The sequence below is a fragment of the Tupaia chinensis genome, unplaced genomic scaffold, assembly GCF_000334495.1.
Source record: "Tupaia chinensis unplaced genomic scaffold, TupChi_1.0 Scaffold148004_1, whole genome shotgun sequence".
Lineage (NCBI taxonomy): Eukaryota > Metazoa > Chordata > Mammalia > Scandentia > Tupaiidae > Tupaia > Tupaia belangeri.
Window position 1 is genome coordinate 407,365 of NW_006207854.1, and position 17,816 is coordinate 425,180.

At 52.5% G+C, this 17,816-nt stretch overlaps 1 protein-coding gene across 1 annotated transcript in view; it reads right to left on the minus strand.

The window, feature by feature from the left end:
* Positions 1 to 9,763, minus strand: part of C1QL1 (complement C1q like 1) — a 35,323-nt gene extending 25,560 nt beyond the window's left edge. The window contains exons 1-4 of the mRNA XM_006170026.1: positions 9,610 to 9,763; positions 9,143 to 9,277; positions 2,516 to 2,616; positions 1,424 to 1,654 (exon numbers count right to left, since the gene is read on the minus strand). Coding sequence (XP_006170088.1) covers positions 1,424 to 1,654; positions 2,516 to 2,616; positions 9,143 to 9,277; positions 9,610 to 9,763 — 621 coding nt within the window. The remainder of the gene's footprint in view (positions 1 to 1,423; positions 1,655 to 2,515; positions 2,617 to 9,142; positions 9,278 to 9,609) is intronic.
* Positions 9,764 to 17,816: the final 8,053 nt, after the last annotated feature.

Below are 17,816 nucleotides of genomic sequence, written 5' to 3' on the forward strand. Positions count from 1 at the left end.
TTCAGATGGAGGTGGTAGGTGGAGGTGATGATGGTATTGGTGGTGGTGATGACGGTAGAGGTGATGGTGATGGTAACGATGGTTGGGGTGATGGAGGTGGTAGGTGGAGGCGATGGTATTGGTGGTGATGACGGTGATGGTGATAGAGACGCTGTTGGTGCTGATGGAGATAGAGATGGTGGTATTAATGGTGGTGGGAGAATTGGTAGAGATGGTGATAGCTCATTTCAGAACCCTATACTCAGATTTTGAGAGCTAGAAGAGAACTGGATTTCAGCTGTATGCTTCCGAGGGCCAGATCCTGTGGTGTTCACTTCATTCCACAGCAATGCCCCAGGGTTACCACCTCTTTTTGCAGATAAGGACACTGAGACCAGAGATACCAAGTTACTTAGCTAGAAGCATGGTGAGATGTTTAAACTCTGGGTCCTTTGACTCCTAGCGCACATCCCTTCTCTATGCCACCATGATATCACCCACATGTCACAGTATGGAAAACGGAGGTCCAGGGAGGTCAAGTGATTTGTCCAAGGTCACGTAGAAGTTAGAAGCAGAACCCGGTTGCTTTCTCTGCGCTTCTAGTTCTCGTAGGTCTTCCCATCACCAGGGGCTGGCATCCCACTACAGAGGACAGAAGGCCCACCAGCACATTACACCTCACAGCCCTGGTGTAGGCCCAGAGCCCAGATGTCGCTGGGCACCGGGGCAGGCTCTGTATCTGCTGTCCTCTGACCATGTACACTGTCAACTCCAATCTCCCCTCCAGCCTCAGAGTGAGAGTGACAGACAGCCCAGCTGCTGCCTGACCCATTAAACTTGACACCTCCTCTTCCAGATCTGACCATGGGCCTCCTTCAGCCTGAGCACCATGCTGCAGCTGCTCCGACTGACTCTGAGGCACAGGGATGGGGGCTGGCACCCCTCCACTCTCTTCCTTGTCAGGGCTCTGATGCAATGAGCTTAGGGACTCAGTCATCTTGCTTTCCTGGCCTTTTTCTGGTCTTGGACTCTAGTTTTCTTCTCAAACAAAATGGGTAGGTTTTTTGTTTTTTTTTTTGAGAGAGGTTTTTGCTATAGAGCGCGTGCGCTCGCCAGACAGAGAGAGACATAGAGACAGAAAGTGAGAAATCACCCCCCAGGGGGGATGGCCATGCCGCAATCCCTTCTCCTCCATTCTCCTCTCGGGATCTTGGGCACGCACGCACACGCGCCCAGCGTGAGTTTTAAGCCACCAGGTCCGGGACGCGAACCGTGGTCGACTACGTGGGAATCTAGCGACATAGCCATTACGCTAACTGCTGGTTCCCCAAAATGGGTAGCTTTACCTCAACCCACAGCAGTTGGTAAAAAAGGAAAGAGAAAGAACTGTACCCAGTTGTACATGGTCCACAGGCTTCCCCCTCAGGGAGCCTCCTCATCTCACCCGGTTCCACTCTCTCTTTCCTCTCTGCACCATGGCTTCAGTCTCAGAGCTGTGTGTCTGAGTGACAGTGGCGACGGTGGAGGTGGAGGTAGAGGTGATGGTGATGGTGGAGGTAGCTGTGATGGCTGTGATGGAGGTGGTGATGGCGGAGGTGACAGTGGTAGTGGTGATACTGGTGATGGTGGAGGTGGTAGTGGTAGCTCTTCGATGGTCAGAATAGGGTGGGGCCTCCTGGAGTGAGGAAGGAGGTTGGCTGGCCACTACCTTCTGCCGTGCCTTCCTCCCACTTTAATAACAGCTACTCTTTATTGAATGTCACTTACGAAGCAGCTACATGGCAAAAACTGTATATGTGATAGTCCATTTAATCCTCCCAACAACCCTATAGGTAGGTACTAACATTTCAGAGGTGAGATGGCAAAGACACAGAGAGGTTAAGTAACTTGTCCAAGGCCATACAGCTCACAAACTAGCCCAGACTAGATCAGCCTCAGACTCACACCAGAGTCCCCACCCCTACTTCTGCCTCCTGAGCAGGGCTCCATCCACCAAGGGGCATAGGAAGGGAGCTGAGTGTGTGGGGGGGACCTGGGCAAGGCTCTCTTTGGGGGTTTCCTGGCCTAGCAGTGCCATTCTATCTTCCTGCCTCCACAAAAGCCTCCACCCATTAGGAGCCCTGACGAGGAAGGTGGGTTCCTGGGGGAGGTGTGAAGGGGAGAGGGCCCCCTCCCGGTAGTAGAGTGGGCGGGGCTCTGCTGGCCCTCGTGGCCGCCCACTGCAGCTCTCGGCTGGGGCTCCTGCCCTTGGGAGCTCCATCCTGCTGGCCCCCCTCCCTCCCAGGATCTCATTATATCCCTAAGAGAAACTGACAGCCTCAATATCTTACTTTGCAAATATAGTTTATTCCTTCAATAAAGCCGCCTGCGCAGGGGAATGTTTAAGCCCCGCTCTCCCCAGAGAGCCTCATTTGAATTTCTAAAGTCTTTAGTCGGCTCCTCCAATGAGGCAGCTGGGTAATGCAAACGCGGCAGCCGCTTAGAGGGGATTCATTTCCTGTCGGGGTCTCCGCGCCTCTCGAGGAGCGGGACTGACCGAAGGGAGAACACTGTTTACACGGATGTAGCGGGCCAGGGGGCCGGGAGGCCTTCCAAGGGTCTGGGCACCCAGGAACCGATGGGGGCCCTGGCGCTTGCCTACACGGAGCAGTCTGCGCGCTCACTTGGGACCTCCAGCCTCCAACCCTTTCCAGCTGATCTTCCCATGAGGGCTCAGCTCAGGGGCCCCTCCACGGGGTCTCTATGCCCAAGGGTCTCTAGGTCCCTAAACAACACGTCGCCAGGAGTCCAGCCCGCCAATCCCTGAGTAAGAGGTCTCCTCCCTGGCTAGACCCCCTCACTCCAGGGTAGCCCCTATCCCAGGCCCCCATGGGAGTCTCTAATTAAAGGGCCGGCACGCCCCTCGGGGACTCATTAGGCCCGCTGTGCAGAGAACATTTAATCATTGCTCAGAGCATCGATTGGAAAATCAATTTCTTTGTCTCTCCGCACGCGGCGCTGGAGAAGTGGGGGGAGCGCTGACCTCCTTCTGCTGCCATGTAAAGTGCTGCACATTTAATCAGGGAACAGAAATCAATTAGCCACTTATGAGGTTGGCTTTAGTTACCGAGTCGGCAGGGCCCGCGCTGCAGCTCAGCCGCTGACAGAAGCGAATCTCTGTTCCCCTCCTGACTGGACTCTCCAGGACCTCCCAGCTCTCCAGAGTCCCCCTATACCCCTTCTCCTCACAAACTGGGTGCCTAGGTAACCCGCTCCCCCTCAGAACCCTAAAGAAGCCTTGGAAGGCATGCCAAATCCCACACCTCTGATTATGCTCCCTGTGCTCAGCTCTCAATCCCCCCACCCCCCACTGCCCCCCACCGCTGGAAGCAGAAGCCACATGGAAATCCAGGTTCAAGTCTCAGCTTCGTCCCCTGCTGGCTTCTGTGACGTGGGGGCGTTTTTTACTGGAGTCTGTCCTCTCATGGCCACTTTACTCATCAAAGAGGGCCCTAACAGCACCTACCTCTCCAGGGTCCTGCGAATTCAGTGAGATGGCCTTTGTGATGTGCCTACCAAATAGCTGGAGCTCAGGGAAGAGGATCTGAACTCACAGCAGTGTCCTTCCTGCCCCATGGCAGCTAGGTCAGGCAAGAGAACAGCGTGCGAGCGTGTAGGCTGGGGGGCTCTGGCTACTGTTCCCTTCCCTCCAGGCCAAGGCCAAGTGGACCTAGTGTCCCCCTTCCCCCTCCCTCATCCCACAGTCTCGGGGGCTGACCGAATCATCTCTGCACCCCTCGCCCCGCCGCGAGCTCCCCCCATAGCCACACACTCTGATTGCTCCCTCACCTGCTGTTCCGTGGCCCCGGCTCCGGGGGGTACCAGCTTTCCCGCAATGTCTCACGCACTCTGAGTTACACACACCCAATTACACAGAGTTGTACACAGTCTGCACGCCCCATTACACACAGTTTCGCAGTTTCTCCCACGGTTCCAGTCGTGGGCTCCCGGTGCACACACACAGCTGCACGCCCAGCCGCCTCACTGCTGCTAGTGCATACAGGCACCCTCGCCCAGGGTCCCACGCAAGGGCTCACCTGGGACCCCCACCCCACAGAGCTGCACGCCGATGGCACACGCACTCACACACGCACTCGTGCACTCCCGTTCCATAATAATATTAGACATGCCATTTCTTTTGCATGACAGTTCCAGTAGAGATGCTCAGAGCTGTCACTTGGATGAAAAATAATGCATAATCCTCGTCTTCCTTCCTTCCCTTCCCTTTCTTTCTTCCCTGTTTAATGAGCTCCTAAAAATATTCCTTGCTGTCTCGACGAGGCTGTGGGCTAAGTGTGAGTCAGGTCTCCCCATCCTCCCCAGCCCCATTACCTTCCTGAGCCCCGAGTGGGACAGAGGTTGAGGGCCATGGCGCCAACCGGAGGTCAGGCGGAGGACTCTCACCCAGGCCTCAGAGCCCACTGCTCCCCTTTCCTGGCTAGCTGGGGATGAGACACGGATGGGAGCAGAAAGAAAGGCAGCGGCCCTCTCTGGTACCCTGACGACCCTGCCACCCCTCCACAGCTCCTGACCAATTTCACAGGGCCCGCCTCATCCACCACCCCTCTCACCTCGGAAGGAAAGACCAGCTTATGGTCAGGGTCCCTTCTCTACCCGCTTGCATGCTTGCTTCATCCTCTCTCCTAGAACATAGGAGAACAAAGGAGGGGGGGGACAGTCCAGCCAAGCCTCTATGAACCCCCAGCTTCTCCCAGCTTCCTAGCCTGGCTCTGCTGGGAAAATTGCAATGGTCGCAGCTTTCTCCAATTTATCCTGTAAGCTCAGATCAAAGTCACCTCCTCTCTGAAGCCTTCTTCTTCTTCTTCTTTTTTTAAAGGTTTTTGCTTTGGGGTGCATGTGCTCACTAAAAAGAGAGAGCAAGAGGGACCAGCAGGTGGCATTATGATTAGGGCACTGGACATTCCCACATGGCCAACCATGGTTCAAGTTCTGGACCTGGTGGCTTGCTTTCTCACTTTCTTCCTCTCTCTCTCTCTGTGTGTGTGTCTCTCTCTGGTCAAATTAAAATAAACATGAATGAATAAATATAAATTAAATAAGTTATTAAAAAAGAGAGAGAGAGAGAGAGAGCAAGGGAGACAGTGAGAGGGAAAGTAAGAAATCACCTCTCCCCCTCCCTCCCGGGAGGGATGGCCATGCCTCAATCCCTTCTCCTCCTGGGATCTTGGGCATGCACATGCACACACCCAGCATGAGTTTCAAACCACTAGGTCCGGGACTTGAATAGCGGTCAGCCATGTGGAAGTCCAATGACGTAACCACTACACCATTAGCTGCCCTCCTCTCCCCCCCCACCCCCAAGCCTTCTTGATTCATGCAGAAGGAGATATTTGTCCACTGTTGGTATTGACACATTTTATTTTTATTCTTTTAGTTTTCACTATAGGGCGTGTGTGCTCTCTGCAGAGAGAGAGAAAGGGAGGAATGTGAGAAATCACCCTCCAGGAGGATGGCTGTGCTGCACTCCCTTCTCCTCCATTCTCCTCTTGGGATTTTGGGCACACATGCACATGCCTCCAGTGTGTTTTCAAGCTGCTGGGTCCAGGACCCAAACCATGCAGTCTCCCATGTGGAATCCAGTTACCTTAACCTCCACGCCACTGCCAGCCCCTTGACACACTTTAATAATAAGTTTACCGAGGTGAGGCAATCATGTGTCATACCCATCGGGAACTTTGTCTTTCTGTTGGTTCTCTCTCCATCCCGTGTTGTTTCCTTATTTACATGAATCAACTCCTACCAGATCTGCACTCCTCCAGGCTGGGAACCTGGCTTGCTTACCCAGCTCTGGCTGAGCAAGAGGTCGTGTCCCTGGAGTGATTGGATAGATGGATGGATGGGGGAGTGGGGGAAATGGATGGATGCTGGCTGGCTGGGTGGGTGGATGGATGGATGAGGGAGTGGGGGTGGGGAGATGGATGGATGTGTGGATGGACGGATAGATGGAGGGAAGGGGGAATGGGTGGATGATTGGATGGGTGGATGTGTGGGTGGACGGATATATGGGAAGGAGGGGGAATGGGTGGATGGGTGGGTGGGTAGGAGAGTGGATGAGACATGATGTAGAGGGAAGAGCTCAGGGTCGTGGGTTAGGGGCCTGAAATTCACCCAGTTTTTGCCAGCCTTCACTATGACTTTGGGAAAGCCAAAGCCCTCCTCTGGGGCTCAGTTTCTCCATCTGTAAAGTGAGAGAGCTGGGCCAGGTGGTGTCTGAGGTCTCATACATTCTACGATGCTCAGAGTACCAGATGGAGTAAACCTGTCCAGCCAGCCTACTGTGTGCAAGGTGCTGGGCTGCTGTGCGGAGCAAGGCGCTCGCTGCGCAGCTGCCTGGGGCTTTCTTTCCCAACCTTCCCTCTGCCGCCCACCTGTCCACACCTAGTTCTTTGTTCCGGCCTCCTTGATTCCACTTCTGTCTCTCCTTTTCCTTCTCTGATCCTTTCTTGCTTTTTTGGGCCTGCATCCTCCCCATGAGTCACTCGGAGCAAGCGGCCTCCTCCACCTCCTTCCTCTGCCTCCCTCCCCCAGCCCCACCTGCTCTAGGAGCCCCTCCCCCTGGGCCTCCCCATCGCGTCCCAGCAGCTCCAGTCCCGAAAGGTTAAGCTAATAGCAACTCCTTTCCCATCAGCTGCTCTTGTTTGCTCTACATAATTGGAGGAGAGGGGGGCTGGTGGGGAGGGCCTCTGAGTGGTTGTGAGTGTACAGGGAGGGGGCTCCGCAGCCTGGTCTGAGGGAAGGGGGGCCATGGGAAGGTGGCATTTACAGAAATGGGGTGGTAGGCTGTGTGGGAGCTGATGATACGGGACAGGGATTGAGCAGAAGGCCAGCTGAGGCACAGTCGCCTGGAGAAGGGGGAGTGCGGTCCAGAGGAAGACTGTCAAAGACTCGAGCGCCCTGGGAGGACATCACAGTCGCGATGACCACGGAGCATTTCACACGCACGCACCATGTGCCAGGCCCTCAGCGAGCACCTCACTGGCTTCATCTCATTGGCTCTTCACGACAACCCAGGAGGCAGGTTCGACTCGGGTGCCCATTTTATAAGGAACGAATTCTCCAGGAAGTGAAACTGTAGCCTGTGGTCACAGGTGGCTAAATAATGAACCCTTAAGCAGAGACTACTCTTGTTTTTTTGTTTTTGTTTTTTTTTTTTTTTAGAGGGTTTTCACTATCGGGCGCGGGCCCTCCCCCCTAAGCAGGAGCTTCTTTTTTTTTTTTTTTTTTTTTTTTTTTTTTTTTTGAGAGGTTTTTCACTATCGGGCGCGTGCACTCGCCAGAAAGACAGAGAGAGACAGAGAGACAGAAAGCGAGAAATCACCCCCCAGAGGAGATGGCCACACCACAATCCCTTCTCCTCCATTCTCCTCTCGGGATCTTGAGCACGCACGCACACGCGCCCGGCGTGGGTTTTAAGCCACCGGGTCCGGGACGTGAACCGTGGTCGACTATGTGGGAGTCCAGTGACATAGCCATTACGCTCACTGCTGGTTCCCCAGAGACTACTCTTAATCGCTCCTTCTGTTCAGAGGGGGTCAGTGCTTGTAGGGACAGGGAGGCCATTAGGTCCCACCCACGCCTTGTCTTGAGGGACAGAGGGAAAGGGACTTGTCCAAAGTCACACACAAGTTGTTGCCGCAGCTGGGCTCAGGATCCAGGTCTGACGCAGAGGGGGTTGTGTATCTTCTGAGCCTAAGTCTGCTGGGAGGCTCCCTGTGGACGGGCTGCTGGGGTGCTTGGGTGCAGGGGCGAGGCAGACAAGGCAGCCTCCCTGGGAGGACATGGAGCCCGAGTGCACATGGTGTGTGCACAGGTGCACGATGGATGGGTGCGCACCTGGAGAACTCTGTCTCTGCTAGGGAGCAGCAGGTCTGACCGCCTACTGCTTTGAGCATCTTCAATAATTCATCAGAGACAGAGTGGACCCTGAGCAGCGCGCAAAGGGTGGGGACAGTCACAGCCAGCGCGGGTGAATTTAGGCCAGCAGTGGAAAGTTGGAGGCAGGAAGTCAGCGTGCCTGGGTCTCAGTCCATTTCAGCCGTGGGCCTGGAGCCACGCTCAGGTCCCGTCTCCCAGCACATCTGTTCTAATCGGACAACCTGCCTCTTGTTTTCTCCTCAAGCAATGGACACACTCTTGGGGTAGGCATTGTCTCCCTCTTTAAACTCAAGGGCTCCCAAGGCAAGGGCTGTGTTTCTCTGTCACACTGGGGCTCCCAGGGCAGGGCTGAGCATCTCCCATTAGACTGAGCATGCTCCTAAGGCAGAGATCGGGCCTCCCCCATCAGATTGTCCCCCTCAGCCTCTGCCGTATGTTCTGGTGGCCATGGTAGCTCTAGCATTGGCTCCACCTTGAACATCCCCCTCCTCAAAACCCATCCTTACCTCACAACAGTGTTACCCGTCCCTTCCTGACTCCTGCCTGGGAGTGGGCCTGGGCCTGGGGCCCACGAGATTTTCTCTATAACGATCTGCTGTCAGACAGATCCAGCTCTGCCCAGCCAGGCCCCTTCCCTCTGTCTGGCCCCTTAGCCATGGTCATCACAGCAGTGCCCCCTTGCCCTTCATGGTAAGCATCTGTAGGTCCCTGGCTGGGCACTACCAGTGGGACTCCTCGTGACAATCTAGCCAGGGCTGGTAGGAGAGGGGGAGAAGAGTGCCTCATAGATTTTTTTTTTTAAATCCATCTACATTCTACTTTAGTTCTTTGTCTATTTATTTATTTTAGTTTGCTATAGGACATGTATGCTCACCAGACAGAGACAGGTGGAGACAGAGAGAGAGGAAAGTGAAAAATCACCCCCAGGGGAGATGGCCACACCACAATCCCTTCTTCTCCATTCTCCTCTTGGGATTTCGGGCACACAGGCACATGTACCCGGTGTGGTTTTCAACCACCAGGTCTGGGGCTCAAACTGCATAGTCGGCCGTGTGGGATCCGGCTGCCTTAACCATGGTGCTATCTGGCTGATCCGAGACCATCTTGGGTGGTTCTCAGGCTCTGGCTAGACACTCTCAGTCCAGGGCACTTGAAGTAGGGAGCTGCCTCTGTGGAAAACAGGCTACTTTCTGAAAAACCCACCTCCCTGTGACTGTCCCACACGAACCTGGTCCTCCCGGCACATCTGCCTGCAAATCTGCTGCTGGCTCAGTGCTGGGGTGTCCATCCAAGTTCCCTGCCTCCCCTGGGCCTCCTGACACCCACGCCTGCTGCTCCTTACATGCCCCCACCTCCCCCAGCACTGCAGGGGGCGGCTGTAAAGGGCTGGCAAGCAGATGGTCTCATTTGTATTCTGAGTGGCCAGGTTATGCCATGGCTTTCTCTAAGAGAACCCAATCCTCTCCCTTAGCTCCGTCTTTCAAAACTTCTCCAGGCAGCATCAATAATGGGAATCGATTCATCAATGAGCATCCTGGCCTCACGGTCCCCATCCCCTGAGGAGCTGTGCTGCATCCCTAAGCACTTAGGCTCCCTGCTCACTCCATCCCTCATGCCCATGCCCCATACCCCATGCATTCTAGGGACCTGGTCCTTATTCCCACCTCCCAGGGTCCCAGGAGACCAAGACCTCACCCTTTCCCCACACAGCTTTGCTTTGGCTGATCAAGGAACAAGTAGCCTGGATCTGGAGGAAGACGTGGTACAGGAAACCTAGGGCTGAGCTCCGTGCTGCTTGCATCTCATCAGGCACCATGCAGGTGGTGGAAGTGCCATGCCTTAGAGGCATGGAGACTGCTCACCTTATCCTAACCTCCAAATATCCACCTCATAACATTGGCAAGGCAAGGTTGTCCATCCTCCAAAACATGGACCACCCATTGACCACCCAAACCTCCTAACACCAATGACTGACGCTCAACTAACTAGCCAATGTCCACCCACCCATCCATCACCGACCAGCTACCCCTGATGATTCTTCATCAACAGTCTGATACAACCTCTTATAATGCTCTCCCTACACCAACTGCCAACATGGGCCACCCATCAGCAACATCTCTACAATCAATGTCCAGCAACAATCTTCACTACAGACCTTCCCAAACTGACCACCCCAGATGAACCATCCCCAACCACTCTCTACTCACCATCTATACAAAGACCCCCTCCCCCAAGTCATTGGCCACCACCTGTCACCTCCTGCTGGACCCCAGTGCTTTAGTGACAACCCTTCAAGGGGTTGCTAGTCATAGCTAGACTGCCCTGGCCTGACTGGGACTAACCCAAACTTCCTCCTTGGACTCATCCCGCTGGCCAGTGGTAGAGCTACTGGGATTCTATCTCCATCTGACTACTCCTACCAGACAGTACTGACCAGAGTGTGGGTGGGAAGGACTTTTCCCACTGCCCCTGGACTGTCCTCAGAGAAGTCTGGCTGCTGTTGGCTGATCGCCTCTCTGATCCCTTCATCCTCAAGCCGGGTGTTAGTTGCTAAGAGTGACAATCCGTGGAGGGCTGTGGCTCTGGGCTGATCTCACAAGAAAGGTCCTAAGATCTCTTTTGGTGTGAGCTGTAGGTGGGAGAACGAGCCCTTCTGCCCAGTCCCCTCCTGGAGCCAGGCTAGGGGTGGAGGTTCCAGGTGAAGGGAGCAGGGGAAGGCTCTGAGAAGGGACAGACAATGGGATGAGCTGGAGGATAACAAGAAGACCTCTAAGGGCAAGGAGGCTCAGTGGCCCGGGCTGAGGAAAGGAGGCTACGGGGAGCTAAGGGACAGAAAGGCAGTGAGGAGGACGAGAGGACGCGGGTGCAGATCCCAGCCTGCCGGCCCTGTGCACAGCCCCAGCTCCTCCCGACACCCCTGGCTGCGCCTGCTTAACGGAAAGCTCCACGGAGACCTGAGTAGAGGCATGGCTCATAATCCCCTCCATCAAGGACTTGGAACCAGAGCCATTAATTAGATGTGGGAGCAGCTGCTCTGGGCCTAGGGTCCGAGTGACAGGAAATCACTGTATCTCTAGAAGCTCTGGCCTGGTGCTCCCCTCAGGGTTGGGAGGCAGAGATCCCATATGCCCAGTGGGAAACTGGCTCCTGGATTTGACTCTGACAAACCAGGGCCAAATCATGTCCCTTCTCCAGGCTTCAGTTTCCCCATCATTCCAATGAGGAGGCTCCCTGACGGGTTATCTCTGGGCTCCCTCTTCTCTGGGCACAGCCACAGGCTGCCTGTAATTCGTGGGCACCACCACAGGTCTCCCGTAACTTGCCCAGAGCTAAAACAAGGCTGAGCCCAAAGGCAATGCCTTCTCCTGGACTCTGGACCCCTTTCTGCTCTCTAGCTCCACCTGGGGGACCCCTGGAGAATCACCATCTGCCTGTGTGATGGGCGCAGAGAACGCTCACATCATGGCATGAAGGGGAGTGAGCAAGGGTGCTAGAAAGCTGCCCAGAGCCGCTGGCTCAGGACAGAAGACAGATGAGGGAAGTGTAAGGGGCTTGGGGAGCTGGAGGAAGTGGAGATGGAGGAGATGGGAAGAAGAACAGAAGTCAAGATTCCCCTCACCCTTTGTACCTGCTACCTCTGGATGATGGCACAGAGACGCCTAGAGTGAGGCAAACACCGTCCACGCAAGAACTTTCTGAATGTTGGGAAGGAGACAACTCTGTGGAGCCTTCCGGCTTTGGGAGTCTGCAAAGCTGTGAGTCTAAGGCTGACCAGGCAGCAACTGCGTCCCGTGGTGTCTCCTGTGGGGCTGAGGGTGAGGGTTAAGATGGGGCTCCTGGGGCAGGCAGGTGGTGTGGTGGTTAAGGGCACTGGACTCCCACATGGCCGACCACAGTTCAAGTCCCAGACCTGGCGGCTTGCTTTCTCACTTTCTCTCTTTCTTTCTTACTCTGCCCTTCAATGGGCAAATAATAACTAAATAAAAAGTTAAATTTTAAAAAAAATGGGGCTCTTGGGCTGGCCTGTGGTGTGGTAGTTGGTTAAGGCAGTGGGATCCCATGTGGCTGACTGTGTGGTTTGAGTTCCAGACCTGGAGGCTTGAAACACAGGCTGGGCATACGTGCGTGCCCAACATCCTGAAAGGAGGGAGAAATGGAGGAGAAGGGATTGTGGAGTGACCGTTTTCCATGAGGAATACTTACTCCTTCTCCCCCCCCACCCCCGCCCCTCTGGTGAGTGCACATGCCCTCAGGCAAAAAAAAAATTAAAGAAAAAAAGATGAGCCCTTGCTGGGAAGGCCCTTCCCGACCAGTGGAGGACATGGGTCTGTTGCCCAATAACCCACAGGAGTGTTCACTGAGCTCCACCTGCAGGCACGCCCACACCCATACCCATACACACACACACACACACACATACACACGCGCGCACACGCACGCTCCAAGAAGATAGCAGGAGTGAGGCTGCACGGGACAAATGGCAGCACTTTGAGAAGAAACCAGAGGTCACAGACAGCTAGAGTCCTCAGCCGGAGGCAGGAGTTTGTGTGGAGCTCCAGGATGGCACAGGACGTGGGTATATGGAGACAAAGGGGAGAAGGCATTGCAGGCAGAGGGAACAGCTTATGCAAAGGCACAGAGGGGACATGGTGGGGCGTCGGGGCATGGAGGACAGGTAACCAACTCCAAGGATCTGAGGGTGCAGACAGAATATGGGAGAAGCTGGGGGAGAGGTGGGTGGAGGCCTCTCGAATGTCTTTTCAAGGCAAAAAGATTATTTTTCCATTCCCAGAGCTGAGCCCGTGGTGTGGCTGGTCATGTGTGCTTAAAGGGAAGTTAATTTGAAATATGGGTTATCTTGAAAGTGCAGGCGTTTTTGGTGGTATAGCTTTTTTTTCTTAAATTTTTAAAATGTTTAATTTGCTATAGGGCGCATGTGCTTGTGTGTGAACATGCAAGAGAGGGAGAGAAAGAAATCACCCCCTAGGGTGGTTAGCCATGCCGCAATCCCCTCTCCTCATTCTCCTATTGAGGTTTGCACACGCACACACATGGGCCCAGCTGCGGGGTTCAGGACGCGAATCATGCAGTTAGTCACGTAGGATTGAGCTGCCTTCACCACCACACCGCCAGCTGGCCCTGGTGGAGCCTTTTCCTGCTGCATTGTCCTAGCCCATTGCCACCTGGGGCTCATTCCAGTTAGATTCTGAGGCCATCTCCCGGACTTGCCCCAGGGTTAGATGGAGGAAGGACCATTCCCACAGGACCACATCCAAGGCCTGGTGTCCTGCGCCCTGACACTCCCACACACCGCCTGAAGCTGAGCTGCCCTTCCCACTTCTCCAGTTCAAACCCAAACCAGCCCTGCTGGTCCCAGGGCTCCCCCAAACAGGATAGAAATCAATGAGCAATTTGCTGTTATTCGTAGATCTCATTTCTCAGCCGGCCCCCCAGCCCCAGCCGGTCCTGACCAAGTTTGATCCTGTCCCCGCTCCTCAGTCAGGTAGACTGGCATTGGCACTGTGCCCAACCCCAGGAAGCCCAGCGAGCAGTTCAGGGGTTGCAAGGGCAGCAGGGAGAGGGTCACAGCCCAGAGACCCGTGCAGAGGGCAGAGCTTATCCTCTACCTGGTAAACCTCCTGGGAATCTAGAAGAAATAGGACAAAGCAAAGGCCCAGGAACGTTTTTGCCACAGAGTGTATGTGCTCACCAGAGTGGAGAGAGACAGAGAGAAACAGAGAAAGGGAAAGTGAGAAATCACCCCCACTACACACAGTGGGTGGCCACATCATAATCCCTTCTCCTCCATTCCCCTGGGATTTTGGACACACGCACATGCATATCCAGTGTGATTTTCAAGCCACCAGGTCCAGGACTTGAACGACAGTCGACCATATGGGAATCCAGTCACCTTAATCAACATGCCACCTGCTGTCCCCCTAGGAATCTGTATCTTTTTAAAACCCTGCAAGGAATTCAGATGGAGCTGGTGCAATGATTGCTGGGAAATCGACAGCACTGACGGCCATCAGCCTTCCTTCCAGCCGCTAGCTGTGCATCCCTACTGACTTCCTCTGTACCTCAACATCCTCATCTGTAAAATGAGGGCAGCAGGAGCTCAGGCCTCACAGGGCCTGGGTCTGGAGGATTAACAGAGGAAATGCAGGCTTGGGGCTTAACGCAAAGCCTAGCACTTAACAGACATTCAATACATAATTGATCATAACAGCAACTGAGAGGAGGGCCTGGAGCACTGGCACACTAGCCTTTCGCCTGACCGGCCAGCCCCTCCTCAACACTCTCGAGACCCCTGGGTGGGTAAGCCCAGAGCAGTCTGCCCACACTCTCTCCTGCTGTGCGGGAGAGCCACCACCAGTCCCCAGGGTGGTAGGTAAAAGAGGTTCCAAGCTTGGCCCCGAAAGGTGCAGGGAAACTCTGGGGGCTCCTGACTCACTGCTTGAGGACACTGTAAAATGCCTGCTTTTGGAAGAGTCAGAGAAGACCCCCAGCAAGAGACTAGACACCCCTGGGGAGGTCAGTTCCTCAGGTTACAGGGAAAGCCACAGAGAGCCTGGGGTGATGGGGGGCAGTAAGGCAGAGGAAAGCAGGCTGCTTCCTTCCCCTGTGGCAGCGGGCAATCAATTCTAAAGAACCATAGCCCTTTCTCTTCCTCAAAAGGGCCCCAAGTGCTCACAACTCACCTTCTGTGCACTTGGGTAGACCTCAGGAGACACAGGGCATTATAGTTCCAAGTGTGGGTTTCAGTTCAGCTCGCCTGGGTTGCTTTTTTTCAACTTTATTTACCTATAATAAAATGCATACATTTTGAGCGTTCAGTTTCATGAGTTTCGACAAATTTATACACACATATAACTACCACGACAATCAAGATAGAGAACATTTTCATCATTCCCAAAAGCTCCCTTGTGCCCCTTCTTAGGCAGTCCCTACCCTACCCCCGGCCCCAGGCAACCACTGATCTGCTTTCTGTCACTACAGATTAGATTTGTCTTTTCTAGAGTTTCATATAAGTGGAATTACATAATATGTACTCTTGGTGTCTGGCAGCTTTTACTGAGCATAACGTTTATGAGATTCATCCACTATTTTTTTCTTTTTTAAAAGAATTGTTTATTTAATTTAATTAATTGATTTATTATGACTGTTTTTAAAATTTGCTATAGGACATAAGCTCACCAGAGAGAGATAGGGAAAGTGAAAAAGCAAGTTGCCAGGTCTGGGATTTGAACTGTCGTTGACCATGTGGGAGTTTAGTGCCTTAACCACCACACCACCTGCTGGCCTCCTTATCCACATTTTTATGTCAGTACGTTACACCTTCTTATTGCTCCATAGTATCTAACTGTAGGAATATATGATAATTTAGCTGCCCGTCGGAGGACTCTAGTATTTCTAGGTTTGGCTATTGGGAATAAAACTGCTATGTACATGTATACAAGTCTGTGTGAACATGTAATTTCACTTTTCTTGGGTAAATACTAAGAGTAGAACTACAGAGTCCTGTGATTATATATATATATATATATATATATATATATAAATATATTTAACTTTTAAGGAAACTGACAAGGGCCAGCAGGGGGCATGGTGGTTGGGGCACTGGACTCCCACATGGCTGACTGAGGGTCAAGTCTTGGCCACAGCAGCTTGAAAAACATACTGGGAATGTGTGTGTATGTGTGTACACACATGCCTCAACTACCCTGATGGACGAAGGACCAGGCGATGGCATAATGGCTACGTCGCTGGACTCCCATGTAGTTGACCTCTGTTTGAGCCCCAGACCCGGTAGCTTAAGCTCACGTGGGGTGCATGTGCATCTCCTGAGAGGAGAATAGAGGAGAAGGGATTACAGTGTGGCCATCCCCCCTGGCGGGTGATTTCTTGCTTTCTGTCTCTCTTTCTGTTTTTCTGGCGAGCACACGTGCCCTATAGCAAAAACCTCTCCAAAAAAAAAAAGAAGAAGAAGAAAGAAACTGATGAGCTTTTCTGAAGTACCATTGTACCTTTCTACTGTCAGTACATGAGAGTTCCAGTTGCTTTCCAATCTCACCAACACTTAGCATGGTCAGTTTTCCATGGTGTGCAGTGGTATCTCCTTGTGGTTTTAATTTGTATTTCCCTAGCAACAAATTATGTTGAATATCTTTTGCACATACATACTGACCATTCTATGCCTTCTTTTTTTAAAAAAAACTTTTTAAACAATTATTTATTATTATTATTATTATTATTTTTAATCTGACCAAAGAGACAAAGAGAGAGAGAGGAGAAACAAGAAAGCAAGCCACCAGGTCCAGGTCTTGAACTATGGTTAACCATGTGGGAGTCCAGCACTTTAACCACCATGCCACCTGCCGCGCCCCCCCCATACCTTCTTCAGACCTCTTCAAAATTGGATCCTGGTTTTCTGTGCAGATAGCAGGCCTGCAAGTATGGTGAACGTCCCTAAAACCTGCCGGACCTTCTGTAAGAAGTGTGGCAAGCACCAACCTCATAAAGTGACACGTACAAAAAGGACAAGGATTCTCTGCATGCTCAGGGACAGCGGCGTTATGACAGGAAGCAGAGTGGCTGTGGTGGACAGACTAAGCCTATTTTCCGGAAAGAGGCAAAAACTACAAAGAAGATGGTGCTGAGGCTTGCATGTGTTGAGCCCAACTGCAGATCTGAGAGCACGCTGGCTGTTAGAGATGTGAGCATCTTGAACTGGGAGGAGATAAGAGAGAAAGGGTCAAGCGATCCAGTTCAAAGCCTCGTCTTTTCTATTATGAAGAAGACAAAATCTTGCGCTGGCTGTTAGAGATGTGAGCATCTTGAACTGGGAGGAGATAAGAGAGAAAGGGTCAAGCGATCCAGTTCAAAGCCTCGTCTTTTCTATTATGAAGAAGACAAAATCTTGAGGTGAATATTCACCTCATTTGATTACAGTTGGTCTATTGGTAAGGGAATAAAGTAATCAATAAAATCTATCCAATAAGATTCCCCTTTTGAGGAAATTTGATTCATGGTACTACTTGTTTTGGATTAAATCTGACTGACTGAGCAAAAAAAATAAAATAAAATAAAATAGGATCCTGGGGGCCAGCAGGTGGCATAGTGGTTAAGGTACTGGACTCCCACGTGGCTGATTGTGGTTCAAGTCCCAGACTCTATGGCTTGTGTGTGTACATGCCCAAGATTCCAGAAAAAGAATGGAAGAGAAGGGATTATAGGCATGGCCAGCCCCCCGGGGGGTGAGTTCTCGTTTTCTGTCTTTCTGATGAGTACACGTGCCCTTATACCAAAAATCTCTCTTAAGAAAAAAAAAAAAAAGATCCCAGGTGGTATGGAGGCAAAGGCGGCTGAATCCCAGATCTCATATGACCCACTATGCGGTTTGAGTCCTGGACTCTGGTTTGAAAATCATGCTGCGCATGTAGGGACATGCCCCAAATCCCAAGAGGACAATAGAGGAGGAGGGATTGAGGTATGGTCATCCCCCCTAGGAGATGATTTCTTTCTCTCTCTCTCTCTCTCTCTCTCTCTCTCTCTCGTGAGCACACACACCCTATAACAAAACTAAAAAAAAGGATCATTTGCCTTTCTATTGCTGAGCTATCTGAGTTCATTAGCTACAAGTCCCTTGTCAGATATATGTATGCAAGTATTTCTTCCAGACTGTGGCTTGCCTTATTATTTTCTTGGCTGTTTATATCTTGATTCTACTAGTTCCATTTTATGTGGTCCTGAGTGAGTGTCTCAGTCTTTCGAACGCTGGTTTCCTTGTTAGTGGAGCAGGGGGTAATTGTACCTACCGCTCTGAGGTGCTGTGATGTTTAACTCAGTTAATGTACGTAAAGTGTCTGGACCCAGAGGAGGGCCTCGACGCATGGTGGACC